Here is a 13,995-nt window from a genome sequence, read left to right as displayed (position 1 = left end):
GTTCCAGTCCCCCAGTCATCCTCACAGCCCTTTGCTGGACTCTCTCCAGTAGATCTCTGTCCCTCTGGAAAAGGGGAGCCCAGGACTGGACACAACACTCCAGGGGAGGTCTCACCAGGGCAGAGCAGAGGGGCAGCAGGACCTCCCTTCTTCTGCTGGACACACTTGTCTTAATGCCCCCCAGGACCCCATTGGCCTCCTGGCCACAAGGGCACACTGCTGTCCATGGACAACTTGCTGTCCACCAGGACTCCAGGGTCCCTCTCCACAGAGCTGCTCTCCAGCACATCTCCTCCTAAACTCTACTGCTGCATTTTACTCCTCCTGCCCAGGGGCAGGACTCTGCCCTTGTTCTTGTTGAACCTCAGGAGGTTCCTCTTGGCCCAGCTCCCCAGTCTGTCCAAATCTCACTGAATGGCTGCACAGCCCTCAGGGGTATCACCCAAACCTCCCAGTTTGTGTCAGCAGCATTTGCTGAGCAGACACTCTGCACATCCTCCAGGTCGTTAATGGAGATGTTGGACAGGACTGGACCCAGCACTGACCCCTGGGGGACTCCACTGGTTCCAGTCTCCACCTGGACTTGGCACCATTGATCCCCACCCCTTGTGCTGTTGTGCAGCCAGTTCTCCACCACCTCACTGCCTGTTCCTCTGTCTCCTGTCTCCTCAGCTTGCTCAGGAGGATGTTATGGGGACTGTGTCAAACACCTTGTCCAGGTCAAGGTAGACCACATCAACTGCTCTCCCTGCACCTACCCACCCAGTCACCACATCACAGAATGGATCAGATTAGTAGGACTTAATTAATCACAATGCCCAGGAAATTGCCAGCAGACTTACATTCTTTGGCTGCTGATTTACTTTTTTGTCTTCTAGGTCTTTGAATTTGGATCGATAGGAAACCATTTTTTCCTGAAGGTCTGGTGTGCACAGCTCATACACATCCAGCATCAGAGGGAATTTCACATCCTGGGAAGAGACAAGCATAAGCATTATTAGCACAGTTCAGGACTCCACATTAACATGTCCCATGATGGGAACACAACACTAAGTCAAATTAACTGCAACTCTCATTACATTTATGACTGAAATGTTGCTGACAGAACTCACCTGAAGGGCTACAATACTTTCACAGAAGAGTGTCTGATTCAGTATCAACAAACCATCATAACTTACTACATTCCTTTGAAATATTTACATTCTTTATTATTGGCTGTCATACTTTTTTACCCTATAGAAATGCCTATGCAGGTCTAAGGAAAAAAAAGCATGTTGAATGACTGTACACTATCAAAAATGACACTGTGTGTGATCTGAATAATCTCCAGTAGTTCACATGTGCCTTCATCTTTATTCCCTTGCTTGTCTTGTAAGGAACAGGCATCATCTGTCATGCTGCTCCCTGGGCAGCCCAGGAGATGTGTCAGCCAAGGTGAGCAGGAAGCAAAACTGGAATGTTTAACTGGTTCTTGCATTTGTTAATCAGAGAGCCAGACAATTAAACTGATACAAGAAATGTTTGTTAGCATAAACACTTCTTGCTGACTTTAATAACACTGTGCATGAATTCCAAGCATGGTCCTCTCCTTAAAGGTTTTCCTCTGAACTTCTAGTGAAAAGAGACCAAAAACCATCCTGAAAGTATTGGAGCAAATTCACTTCTGCCCCTTACCTCCTCCCCACCTATCCTGGCAGTATAATTTGGCACACACCATCCCTCACAACTGGGCACAAAGCTGCTTTGTGCTTGAGCAACGAAACTGCGCTATTCACATTTTTTAATGCAATTTAAAAGCAAGCCATTGAGTAACTAGCCTTCAATTACTAGTTATCTATCTGAAATAAAAAAAGCCTGAACAGGGATTCAAGGGATTCAACTTCAATATGCAGGAAACTGACTCACCTTGAGAACTTTGGCATTGACAGACTCCTTCTCTTTGTAGAAGAACCGAACCATCTGGATGGTCAGGTACGCCGGCAAGCGACTGATTTTGGACTGGACACAAACGTGGAACAAGCCATTAGTTGACATTTTCACACATCTTCTGTGCCTTCAACACTGCTCACCCTAAATTACAGGCTGTTCTGGGAATGTATTCATGCACAAACACTTAGGAATACAACAAGGCTTCCCATTTTGAAACTCTGTATTGTAGGGTACTCGAAATAATTAAACTTGTCTTAAATTTCATGTTGGTGAATATTCAGATGCTTTATAAACACAGATCACAAGCTGTTGCAGCAATGACTTTGTGTTCTGGGACAGGAGATTGACAACAGTTAAAAGAATCAGAGAGCAAGAGAATGTCACTCACGGATTTGATGTAGAGTGCATTTCTCTGCAGTGTTGGAGAGAGTTTTGTGATCTCCTCCTGAAGACGCTGTAAAAAAGGGTAAGAACACAACATTCACCATAAAACACAGCTCACAGAACAGCACAGACACCATCAACTAAACCTTGTTCTGCCAATGCCTGCTGCTGCTGTCAGCCACTACAACAGAAAATTCTGGAATTCCTTGACAGAAAGACCATTGCTGAGCCCTGACAGCTCCAGCTTTCTCTGCAGAAAATGGGGTTCTACAGGAACAGAATTTGCTACTGGATTTGGTTACAAATTGTATCTGGAAGTTCTGCTTAAACAGCCTAAAGATGATGTTGTGTTATTGAAATTAACACCCCTTTCAAAATATGAAAAATTAATTGTTCCATCCTCCATCACCATATTTTAAAATGGACTTTTGGGGAACCATTTACAGCATGACTCCTGATACTGCTGAGGCTGAAGTAAAGGCAGCTGAGCAAACTGCCTTGCACTTTGTTACCTGCATGGGGAAGACCATGTCAGGGTCAAGAAAACACTCTGATCAAGTCTGGATTACATTACCATGCAACTCCTTTCCACTGCAGTCTTCCCACTGAATACCAGAAGAAATCTTGGAGCTTTGTAAAGCTTGGACAGCAGATGTCAATTTGAAGTCACAGATTAAAAACACGGGTCATTTAGAATTGCAGTTCAATAAAAGTGGTAATGCCTTACCAACTTTAGTCCTGTAAACAAATATTTCACTTCTTGATTGATAAAGCAGCTAAGCTGAAGCAGATTCTCCTTTCCTTTAGTCACTTCTTCTTCTTCAGCTTCTGTACATTTCATGCTTCACAAAATTAAGGAAAACCATCATGCTGAACAGCAGGAAATTTAAGATAATCCTGTGCTGGTGCATAAATAGCACTTTTACTTCCAGTAGTATAAAAAAACCTGCATGAAACATCCCTTCCTTCTATCCAACCTCTTCTTCCATGTCTAATGACAAGCATTAGCTGCTACAGCCTCCTTCCCCTGCCCTCTATCTGTCCTCAGCACTGAAATCAAGCCCATTTCTTCATTATTTTCTACACATTCTTCTAATCATTCTATCCAACCTCATCTGCATTAGTCTCTAACAGTAGCATCTAATTTACTTCTTAAGATTCAAACTTTTTTGTGCATGGTTAGTATGCCAAGTGTATCAGCAACACTCCCTCACAAGCCCCCAGGGCTGTTCAGGATAGTAATTACTTTTATTTGGATAAAATATGTCAACATCCTTGAAACACATAACTGGCACTCTTCTCTGGGGAGGAAATCTGGTATTTCAATTCAGTGGGTTATTTTTTTTTCCCCCCTAAATTTCCATGACCATTCCTCCTCCCCACATCATCCTCTCTGGCAAAGTTTATCCAATTTCAACTTCTGTGTCCTCCTGCAATACATCATTTCCTCTCTTGCCCAGCACAAATCTTTATTTTCTATGCTATTCTTAAGAGTGCTTTTCACTCTCCCTGCACTCAGCTGCTGCAGTGTGAAGTTACTGTCCTCCTTCAGGCCTTGCCTCAGTCTTTAGGATACGCTGTTTCAAATTCAATGCTGAAGAACTGATCAATTAAACTCTTCTTTTTAGAAGATGCTGCTGTAGCTCCAGAGTCTGTCTGCAAAACAAATTCTCTTATGATATAACTTCAAACAGCATGTAGAGACACTCTTCATGGACAAAACAAAACCATTTATTCTTCAAAGCCTGTCCCTTCATCTTTCTATAGGTGCCTTTCTCCTCATCAGCCAGTCTCCTTACACAGTATAAAAATTTCAGAACAAATGCATTTATAGCATGCTGTTAAAGCCACCTCAAAGCATCTTAGCAAGCAAGACTTCAATCAAAGTCACACCTCCCTGCCCCACAACTTAAGACTACTGTAAAACTAAAGAGAGATTATCAGATTTTTGCCAAGACATGTCTCACAAAGCCCAGGGGGAAGTACTGCTGCAGAGCACTCCACAGCTCAGCTGACAGGACACAGGTAGCACTGTGCTGATCACACACCCCAGGAAGCAACTTCACTTACTGCACTACAGGCACAAGTTAAAAAACTCAGAGAACAGATAATCCTTAGCAAAAAAATATGTGAAACACAATAAATCTCACTGTGGCTAGAGTAAGACTACAATTACCTCCATTATTGTATCACCTTCTATGCCTTCCAGCTTCTGCTGTAGTACCCTCATCATCTGCACCCAGCACTCGTTGGCATCCTAGGAAGGGAATAATTAATTAAATTACATTACTGGCATTATGATTTAGTAATATTAAACCCATCAATCTCTACACTATAAGGATTCCTTAACTAAGAACTCCTCCTTACTCCACCATACCTTTGTCAGAGCTAGCACTAGATACTACATTCAGATTTTTTAAACAATACAAAAGCAAAGAGTTTAGTGGGATAAATCACTCTCAGAAGAGAAAGAAAGTTAAAATATTCTCATTCTCAACTTCCAACATACCAGAGAGTTTTCAAACAGTAAGCTAAGAAGTGGTCTTTACCTGCTGAAGGTACTGGCCTTGATCTCCTTTCTCTGCAAACTGTGGGAAGGCCATATGTAAAAACTGCAGGAGAATGATAGGTGGGATACTGGAGGAAGTTTTATCCATGGAATCAAACAAGTCTCTAAGAGCTTGAAGAAAAAGTAAGTGAATGCTTTGAGAAGTGAAAAAAACAACTCAAACATGGCAGGAAATGTAAAAAGAATAGTAAAACAGCAGCAACATCTAAAGTAATCATTCAACAGTGTCTAATTTGATATTTCTAAAGCAGGACCATATTTTCAAGGTAGCCCTAGGATCTCATTTGTGCACATGACTTTGCAAGCATAAAGATGACAATTCTGAGTTGGGCACAGAGTACTTTGTCCTTCCTGACTGCTAACAGAAGAAAAACAAAAAAAAACCAAAAAGGCAAAAAAAGCCAACACATTTCTGAGCAGTTAAGATTTCATTTGAAACACATCTCAGGAATGATGTTTCACAAGAAGACTACACCTAGAGACACCAGAAGGCATTCACAATCTATCCTCTAGAGGAGATAAATTCTCACCAGCTACTGGGGAAAAAAAACCTTACTAGAATATTTAGAATATACCCATGCTCAGTTTAAGACCCAGGAACACAAATATGTGTCTGCATATGTGCACAGTTTATAGCTGTGTGCAGTTGAATGAATGCTGACTGCATGACAACACACATGGCTCTCTTCTCCTCCAGACACATTACTATTGTGTCTTACCTACCCAGGTTGCAGCATTTTAAATACATAAATAACTTCAGAGACATGTTAAACCTGACAACAACCCTGTGAGGTAGGCAACAGTCTATATGGCCACTGCTGTACAAGTGGAGAGACTAATGAATGATACTCTAAGTGAATATAGGCAGGTTTACAAGGAACCAAGGTCAGCTGCTTCCTCTCTCTAAGAAGTATCTTCACTCACCTTGATAAGAGGGACAACTGATATCACACAGCAATTAAAAAAAAATATGCCACAAGTGTCATGCAGGAGTTCCTGACCAGCTCAGCACCAAAGGATTAACTACAAATTACTTAAACTACTAAGATTCCTAAAAAGCAGAGCTGTCACCCTAAAAAGAAAATGGGGGACACGACGTAGAGGCAGTGAGAAGGGATGGGGCAGGCATGGCTGTAGAGAGGAACCATTCAACTTACCACCCCAACACTCCATCAGCAGGCATACCCACAAACTGGACCTGTCCTTCCTTACATTGTTTTGTTTTTCCTTAAATGGACTGGTAGAAATCCCAGTGTCCTGGCCCAGCATCTTAGTGGGGCAATGAAATAGAGTAAAAAAAGAAAGAGTGGAGAAGTCGTCCCCTTGTTGAAGGGTCAGGGGTGTAACTGGAGTTCTAGTTAGAGCTGGGGGACAGGGGGCCATCCTGAGCTCCCCCTCTGTGAGCACCCCCAGCACCACAACCAAGGGGAACCCCCCTTCTGAAGCACTACTTTCTACTTCAGCTAGAAATGGATCTTTAGGGTAAGGACTAGACCACTGATAAAGCATCAGCTACCACCTAATAATGCTCAGCCAATAAATGATATTAAAAAATATCAATGAAACACATATTCTAGGAGTATGGCATTAATCCACCATTCAGTACAACAAAGAAGTGTACACTAACAGTTTTCTACACAAAATTATCACATCAAGGATGGATGGAGTCTGCTTTAGGAAGCTGCAGTTACTTTATGCCTACAGGCAAGGCAGTTAAGAGAGAGCAGTGACTTCTGTCTAAGCCCAGATGGAACATTGTTCCTAGTGTGCAGAGATGTGTGCTTGGCAGCCAAAGAAACTTTAAAGATATTAATGACAGAGCAAAATAGATCCTCCAGTGCTAGCAGAGCTGAAACCCCCAAGGGGTATGCACTGGCAGAAACACCTTGAGTCCTACCTACAGTTTTCATCTAGTTAGCAGGAAGTCACCCACCAGCCTAAACCACTGTGTTCTACTCTCAACACCAACCTGCTGTGATGTACTGAGCAGAGGCCATTTCTCCTGAAGCTCTTAAGGCACCACCATACCTAAGACAGAAGGAAAAGAATCTGGATGCAGTTAAACACAATTAAGAAGAGCAGTCAGGTTTTTAAATCATACAGCAGGCAGCAGGTAGATTTATTTACATGTATCAGAAGAAATCTGTCACCAGACCAGAAGTAACTGAAGATGAGATTTACTCACACTCACCTCAATGTCTCAGCTACTTTGCAAGCAAAGGGAAACTGGCATCCTTGTGACAATAATGACTGCAGACTGAGAAGTCTGGATGCATCACTGCTGTCTCCCTAATCCAACCTGATTTTAAAGACACTGAGAAACACTCTAAATAGAAGCTACCCTATTTCTGAAACATTTGCCACAGCTTCAGATGCATGGAAGAAACCACCATGAAGGACAGATGGCATATAAAATGCACAGAGATGCAGAGCAGGCTTGTTCCTCCAGCCCCAGCAGAAGCAAAACAGTGAGAGGTGAGACATTTTCTACACTGAAAAAGAACAAGAGTCCACCTGTAATACTAGAACCTGCCACTCTTTGAATGATTTCTTAATTTGCCAGCTGCATGAGGAACAGATGATCTCAAAGCATGTAAGCCCTCAGGCAAAAGTGGAGGGGACTGTCTCATGCCTTCTCTAATCTCAAACTGAACTTCAGAAGTCCCTTGCTACACAACAAGCAGGAAACTCTCCCCTGACACTACAAACCAGGGAGTACACTTGCAGAGATCAGTGTATTTTAAATGAATTAACTCCAAGATGGCAATGCTCTATCTAATCCTCACATTTTTTAAATACTTATGGTTTCCTTATTCATCTGGAGGACAAATTCAGGCTCACATTGCCATGTATCCTTTTTTCCTCCCATCTTCATAATATTCAAGTTTCTCATGGATGCCTCACAAAAAAAGAATTGGCCACTTTCACACAGAACAAATGAAACAAATTCCTTAAGGGCATGTCTTGTTCCCCACACATCTGCATGACAGTGACTCCAGCTTATTCCAGCATGCCACCACAGGGACACCCAGCTCCTGTCACAGCTCCCTGCTGCACCTCCAAGCCCCAAATGTCAGAAATTCCCAGCTGAACACACACTGTGCAATAAAGCCATTGGAAAGATATCCCTCAGAGGAAGAGGACTCCCATGCAATGCTCTTCTACAGAACAAGACCATACACATCAACACGAGTGAGGGATTCAGTAGCTTGTTCAAGCATTTTGAACAAGCCTCAATGGAACTGCTTTTTAGCTAGGCAAAACCCACTCCCTCCACTAAGAGCCAGTTCCAACAAAGTCTTAAGTTCTTGAAAAAGTACAGACTAACACAGCCATAGGATGAACTTCAATTGATCATTATCTTCATCTTGGATCGATTTAAAGCATAACAAGGTTTTATGATCATCCATACCAGGATAAAGACCATCATTCCTCAAAATATCTACTTCCCAAGCTACAGCAAACCTTTCAGGAGTGGGATTTCCCTGCTGAGTCCTACCTCTTCAGGGCCTCCTTCACTTCTGGCACGGAGCGGATGCACTGGACCGTGGCGTTCATGTAGCAAGTGTTGCCAAGGTTTGTCAGCCCACAGGGCAACTCCATCTGCCAAAACATTCACAAGGCAACGGGAGGGTCTGAGGGAGATGAGCACCATTTTTACAGGAACACTGTAATCTGACATCAACTTCTAAGAAAAGGAATGCTCAGAGATGCATAAAACCTGGCATCTTCCACCAAGCTTCATGTTGTAACCCAAAGATGGATGTGGATGTTAATCCCTCAGTGCTTTCAGAGGACTCCCAGGGCTGCTCTGGGGTTCCTCCTCTGCATGCTCAGTTTCATGAACATATTCTCCAAGGAGGCAGTCATTCAGAGAGTTCACTCACAACCCCATCCAAGTTTTGACCTTAACATTATTTCCATGACATTTCCACATGAATACATTTGTACAAGACACTGATGTTTTAATTAAAAATCAGTTTTCAGAAAGACTCTGAATGTGATGTTCAGAGAAAAAAAAGCCCTGCTATTTAAACTCCTCTCCAGAAGTCTGCAACATTTGATCCTTTCAGACAACTTGTAAACTCCTAGTTTTGACAAATGTGAAAGCCAGCTAATAATTAAACTAGTTTCAGTAACAACTATAAATCACAATATAATAGCATTTTTCTTTCTTCTTTTTTTAAATCCTGCATTATTTGAGGAGTTGTCAGGGAAGAGCATGCAGTTCAAAGGAACTGCAGTAGTACTGCACACTGATACCCCTGTACTTGACAAAGAGAGTTCATTTAGTTCTGTAATCCATTTTTATTGAATACATGCAGCACAGACAATTGAATTTTGATGTATAACAATCAGAGAAATGCAATGGGGCAAACTGTTTCAAAATACTCTCTGATACTGGATCCTCTCCCTGTCTGCCTCTCAGTTATCTCAAGAGTTAGTCTCAAAAAACACCTAAATATCCTCCACCTGCTGGTGCAGGTGTGAGTAAGCACAAAACCAGTCCTGAACTTCAGCTCCATCTTCACAGAGACATGCCCAGCAGTGCCTCCACTCTGCATGTGCAGCTGACACTCACAGAACCCCCAGTATGACAAAGAGCTCCTAGTTCAAATGACTGATGAGAAAATTAAGCCTTTCAAATTGTAAAAAACTCAAACAGATCTTACTTTGTTAAAAAGATTAACTGCACTCTTCCAAACATTGCTCCCATAAAGGAAAACATATCATCTATTCCACTAATATCCAACCTCAACTTTTCTTTCTGAAAATGGAAATATTTAATACTAACAAGGACAAGTGAAACCCCAAACACACCCCATCCCAACAAACCTTGGTTTCCCTTCACAGATATGAAGGAGGCAGGAAACAATTTTGCACATCTAAGAGCCCTTGTTCAGCCAAAGGTCACAACACTAATACACCTTTGTCTTCTAAAACATCAACAGTGCCATTTTTAAGAAATTTATTAAGCTGCCTGCTTAAAGGAGAAAAAGCACTAGTTTAAATTCCAGGCTTCTTATCACTGCTAGCAGTTGGGTCATCAATGCAAATCTGGATCTCTCAGACAAGCTATAACTGCCAAACAGACATTACAGCTTCAAAACCCACTTTTAGGCAACTGAAGTATTTTAAAACCTGCCATTATTCAAAGATTTGCAAGAAACTAAAGTTCAAAACATGCTTACAGCTGAAGCTAGCTGCTCCTCTGTCATGTCTTCTACAAAGACGGGCCGAGCAATTGGTTCCTCTGGAAGTGCATCTGCAGAACCCATCATTAGCAAGGTCATCCCCTTGAAACACAGTAAAAACAGCAATCACCATCTGAGGGCAGTTCTTTACACTTTAAAAAATAAATAAAAACATCAGACTCTTGACACATCTCAGCTCTATCTCCAAAGATAAACACCATCTTTCTCTTAGCTTACAGAATTGATACTCCATTGCTGTTTCTTAACTTTCTCATTTCCCAGAGAGCACTCATGGAGAACCCCACAGCATTGTCCATGCTGGGCATTTCCACTGAGCCTGATGACAACACAAGATTCCAGCTGGGACTACATTTAACAGTCATGGAGTAACCCCACATGAAGTGTTCAGAAAAGCTCCCTTCCACCTGCACCACCAGGAATGAAGCACCTTCAACACTTCAGTACAAAAAGTCCTCCTTCCTCTGAGTTTTAAAAAATTCCTTGGTGCTCAAATTCTGATTTGAAAGAAGCTGCAATGTTTGAGCCTTTCAGTCGACAGCATCTCCAGTTCTCAAATTCAGAATTCTCTAAACAACAATAAATCATCACACATCTTTAGCCTAGAATGCAGGAAAACACTTCAGACAGATATAAGCTCCTAGTTCAGGTTATTTTTTTTCCCATTGGAAAGGGAAGTGCCATCCTTTGGTCTGGCAAGTTCTGAAGTCGTTAGACTAACTGGAAAATGAAAAATAACTCAAATGAGCCCATCAGTTTAGGCATGAGGACTAACATTCAAAGGGGGGAAAAAAACCCCCAACAATCTAGTTGCCATGTTACTGCTGGACTAGCATGTGGAAAAGGAGTTTTTCAGCATTCAGCACCCATGGGAGTACATCTCCACAAGATCTACCAATGGGGGAGAAAATGGCTGTTTAGGGGCTTGAAAAATACAGGGCTAAGGAAAGAGATGGAGAACAGAACAGAAAGAAACTGCTCTGACAGTGTAAACTCCCACAACGTGCATACAACATGATCAAAACCAATAAAGGCAGTGAGCAGTGTAGCAGTATGCAGAAAAAGACAAGATTATTATGTACTGGGGTCTGTGCTGAACTCCTTTGCTACAACAGCTGCAGTTAAAGGCTGCTAACAGAGGCTTGCAAACTAATTCTAAGGGTAAGAGTAATGCTCCCTAATTCCCTTCACTCAGTGAAGAACTGGAGTAAAACCTGTACCAAACAGATGTTACAAGATACCTGAGGAAATTAAAGTGACCAAAAAATCCCAGACAGAAATATTTGGGATTCCTTGTTACAATATTACATAAGTAAGACACACAAATACATTACTTTTTGTTTTCTTTTTGAACTAGTCAGAAGTATGAATAACCACTACTGACAGCTTTGGGTTTAAACAGCAGCTGTTTAGTACAGAAGACATTTCAGCAGGCTGCTAAAAAGGGAGCTGGGCAGAGCTGTAACTCCAGCACTTGTCATGCAATGATTCCCCATGCTGGGGATGCAGAAGCACAGACAGTGCTCAGGTTCACAGGCTCTCTCTAAAAAACATTGCTTATTATTCAGAACATTTCTTCTAAGAAATCTGTGCTCCCAGGTACTTCAGGAAGATGCTGTAATTTACCTCTGGATGCCAAAAAAGGCTTTTTACAAATGAATGTTGATGACTCTTTAAGAATGCTTAGGCATGACAACTATAAAATTACTTTTCAAATTCTGATTTTTAAGAAAGAGTTACCCATTCACACAGAAACAGCAAGGACTTCAAATCTTTCTTTAAACACCAAAATAAAAAAATCCAGCTAGTGAAATTTAGTTATTCCTCAGAACTTACATTCTTTATTTTTAGGTTCCCCCAGTCATCATCCTGTATTTGAAATGAAATAAAAGATGAGTTAATTAGCTGCAGCAAAAGACAAAACAAGTATTTTCATTAATATTAATGACATATTTCTAAATCTACAATTGCTTCATCCAAGATTCCACAACATGAACTATTTACACAACACCAAGTCTTGTCTGACTAAAATAAAAAGCAGTCAAGGCTCCTCATCTGTTGTTCAACACTGTTAAGATGTAAACAACTTAGAGGGGAAGTTTAGATTAGATAGAAGGAAAAATTTCTCCCCAGAAAGGGCTGTCAAGTACTGGAACAGGCTGCCCAGGGCAGTGATGGAATCATCACACCTGGAGGTGTTTAAAAGATGTGGAGATGTGACACTCAGGGACATGGGTTAGTGGTGACCCAGCAGTGCTGGGTTAATGGTTGGACTTTGTGATTTTGAAGGTCTTTTAACCAGAACAAGTCTAAATTTTTGTAGGAAAGTTGCCTGTATCACATTAAACTGGTAAGTCTCTAGCACAGAAGTGCCAGAAAAACTTTTCTTCAAAAAGTTAAAAAGCAAGTTGCAGATTCTGAACATTAAAGAGGAACTGAAAAAATAAAAACCAACAACCATAAAGCAGAGTAGTGTTTGCTATAAAAGAATGTTTTAAACCAGTAGTGTACCTCCCAAGCATTTATCAGCAAACTTTTGCCATTATTTTCAGGCAGTGGGCAATGAATCAGACAGAATTAATTCTGAAAAGTGTGGTCAGTTTAATACATACAATGAAAGATCTTCTGGAGAGACTCTTAAAATATGGGAATTGAACATTGTTTTATACAGTTAGAAGTAACAGAACCCCTCTCCACCCAGATTTCTACCTTCAGAGTTCCTCCTTTAACCATGACCTTCTGTCTAGCTGGCTGGACTCCAGTCAGTGCAAACAACTGGGCTTTGAAGACCATTGGAGGCTCATCAGTATTAAGCTCGACGCCATCAAATTTCTCTTTTCCCCATTTCACGTTAACTGAAAACAAAACGTTATGAAACTAGGTTATTTCTTAATATACAAGAATGTATTTACCAAGATTAAATCAGTATTTCAAATTCCAGACTTTACACCATCCCAAAACATCCAGGTTTTGACTCTAAAGCTTCTCAGTAACCATGCTGAAGGACACCTTTCCTACAAGGTGCCTGAGACTCCAGGACAGACCGTTTCCAACAAGTTACAAATCAGCTGTAACCAATATGCAAGCTGAGAAACTCTGCCAGAAACAAATGTTGCTTTTTTCAGCGTTTTGCTGAAAATCTGCAAAATACAGCACAAAGTAATATCCTATGTGCACAGTGTCTGAAACACCATAAAGAAAGCTGCATCCTTCTTCTACCTGTGTTTAAGTGTCAAGTAAATACACTACATCAACTCCAGGGTTTTTTTTTTCCACACAGAATACAAGTCATGACTCAAAAATAACTCCCTCCATGAAGGTTCAGATTTCAGATGCATGCAATGCGTGTGATGGGTAATAAAGAAGAATAACCAAAATTTAGTCTAAATTACCTTACAAAGCAGCTTAAATTACTATTTTTTTCAGTATTTCTAGCTGAAAGTACCTTCTGATTTGCCCAGCCTTCTGATTTATTTTTTCTAAACACAATTTACATATTTAAGATTGACCAAGCACAAGCCTTTTCCCATTTCCAGGACATTCCACTCAGCCAGTGAACAGCTCTGCTGTTTTTGTCATGCCTCTGCCACTAAACCAGCACAAGAGTTTGCAATTATCCATCTGCAGTGCCAGCAGTTTGGACAACTCCTCACTCAAGAGGAGGCTGAAAACCACGAGCTGCTTTCTCTTCAGAGATCACAACCAAAAGGTCACTAAAAGTTTCCAAAATTAAAAGGAAAATTATTAATTTGAAAACAACGGAAGCTAAGAAAAAGGAAGGCTGTGTTTGTCCCCTGACCAGAAAACACTGCTTATGTCAGCACAACAGGGCTTCTCCTGAACTCACGCACATGAGGAGCCCAGTCTGCCAGCCACCCCTGGGCAGCAGGGACACGGGGA

At 41.4% G+C, this 13,995-nt stretch overlaps 1 protein-coding gene across 1 annotated transcript in view; it reads right to left on the bottom strand.

Moving 5' to 3' along the window:
• USP14 (ubiquitin specific peptidase 14 (tRNA-guanine transglycosylase)) overlaps positions 1–12,972 on the bottom strand; it is a gene marked incomplete at its 5' end in the record, with an annotated part of 16,247 nt that extends 3,275 nt beyond the window's left edge. The window contains 12 exons of the mRNA XM_008939220.1: positions 843–971; positions 1,906–1,998; positions 2,318–2,383; positions 3,041–3,155; positions 3,890–3,969; positions 4,490–4,570; positions 4,863–4,993; positions 6,852–6,910; positions 8,382–8,485; positions 10,075–10,179; positions 11,932–11,964; positions 12,805–12,972. Coding sequence (XP_008937468.1) covers positions 843–971; positions 1,906–1,998; positions 2,318–2,383; positions 3,041–3,155; positions 3,890–3,969; positions 4,490–4,570; positions 4,863–4,993; positions 6,852–6,910; positions 8,382–8,485; positions 10,075–10,179; positions 11,932–11,964; positions 12,805–12,972 — 1,164 coding nt within the window. The remainder of the gene's footprint in view (positions 1–842; positions 972–1,905; positions 1,999–2,317; positions 2,384–3,040; positions 3,156–3,889; positions 3,970–4,489; positions 4,571–4,862; positions 4,994–6,851; positions 6,911–8,381; positions 8,486–10,074; positions 10,180–11,931; positions 11,965–12,804) is intronic.
• Between the last annotated feature and the right edge of the window lie 1,023 nt (positions 12,973–13,995).

The sequence above is a fragment of the Merops nubicus genome, unplaced genomic scaffold (assembly GCF_000691845.1).
Source record: "Merops nubicus isolate BGI_N331 unplaced genomic scaffold, ASM69184v1 scaffold15994, whole genome shotgun sequence".
NCBI lineage: Eukaryota > Metazoa > Chordata > Aves > Coraciiformes > Meropidae > Merops > Merops nubicus.
This window is presented reverse-complemented; position numbering and strand designations above follow the sequence as displayed.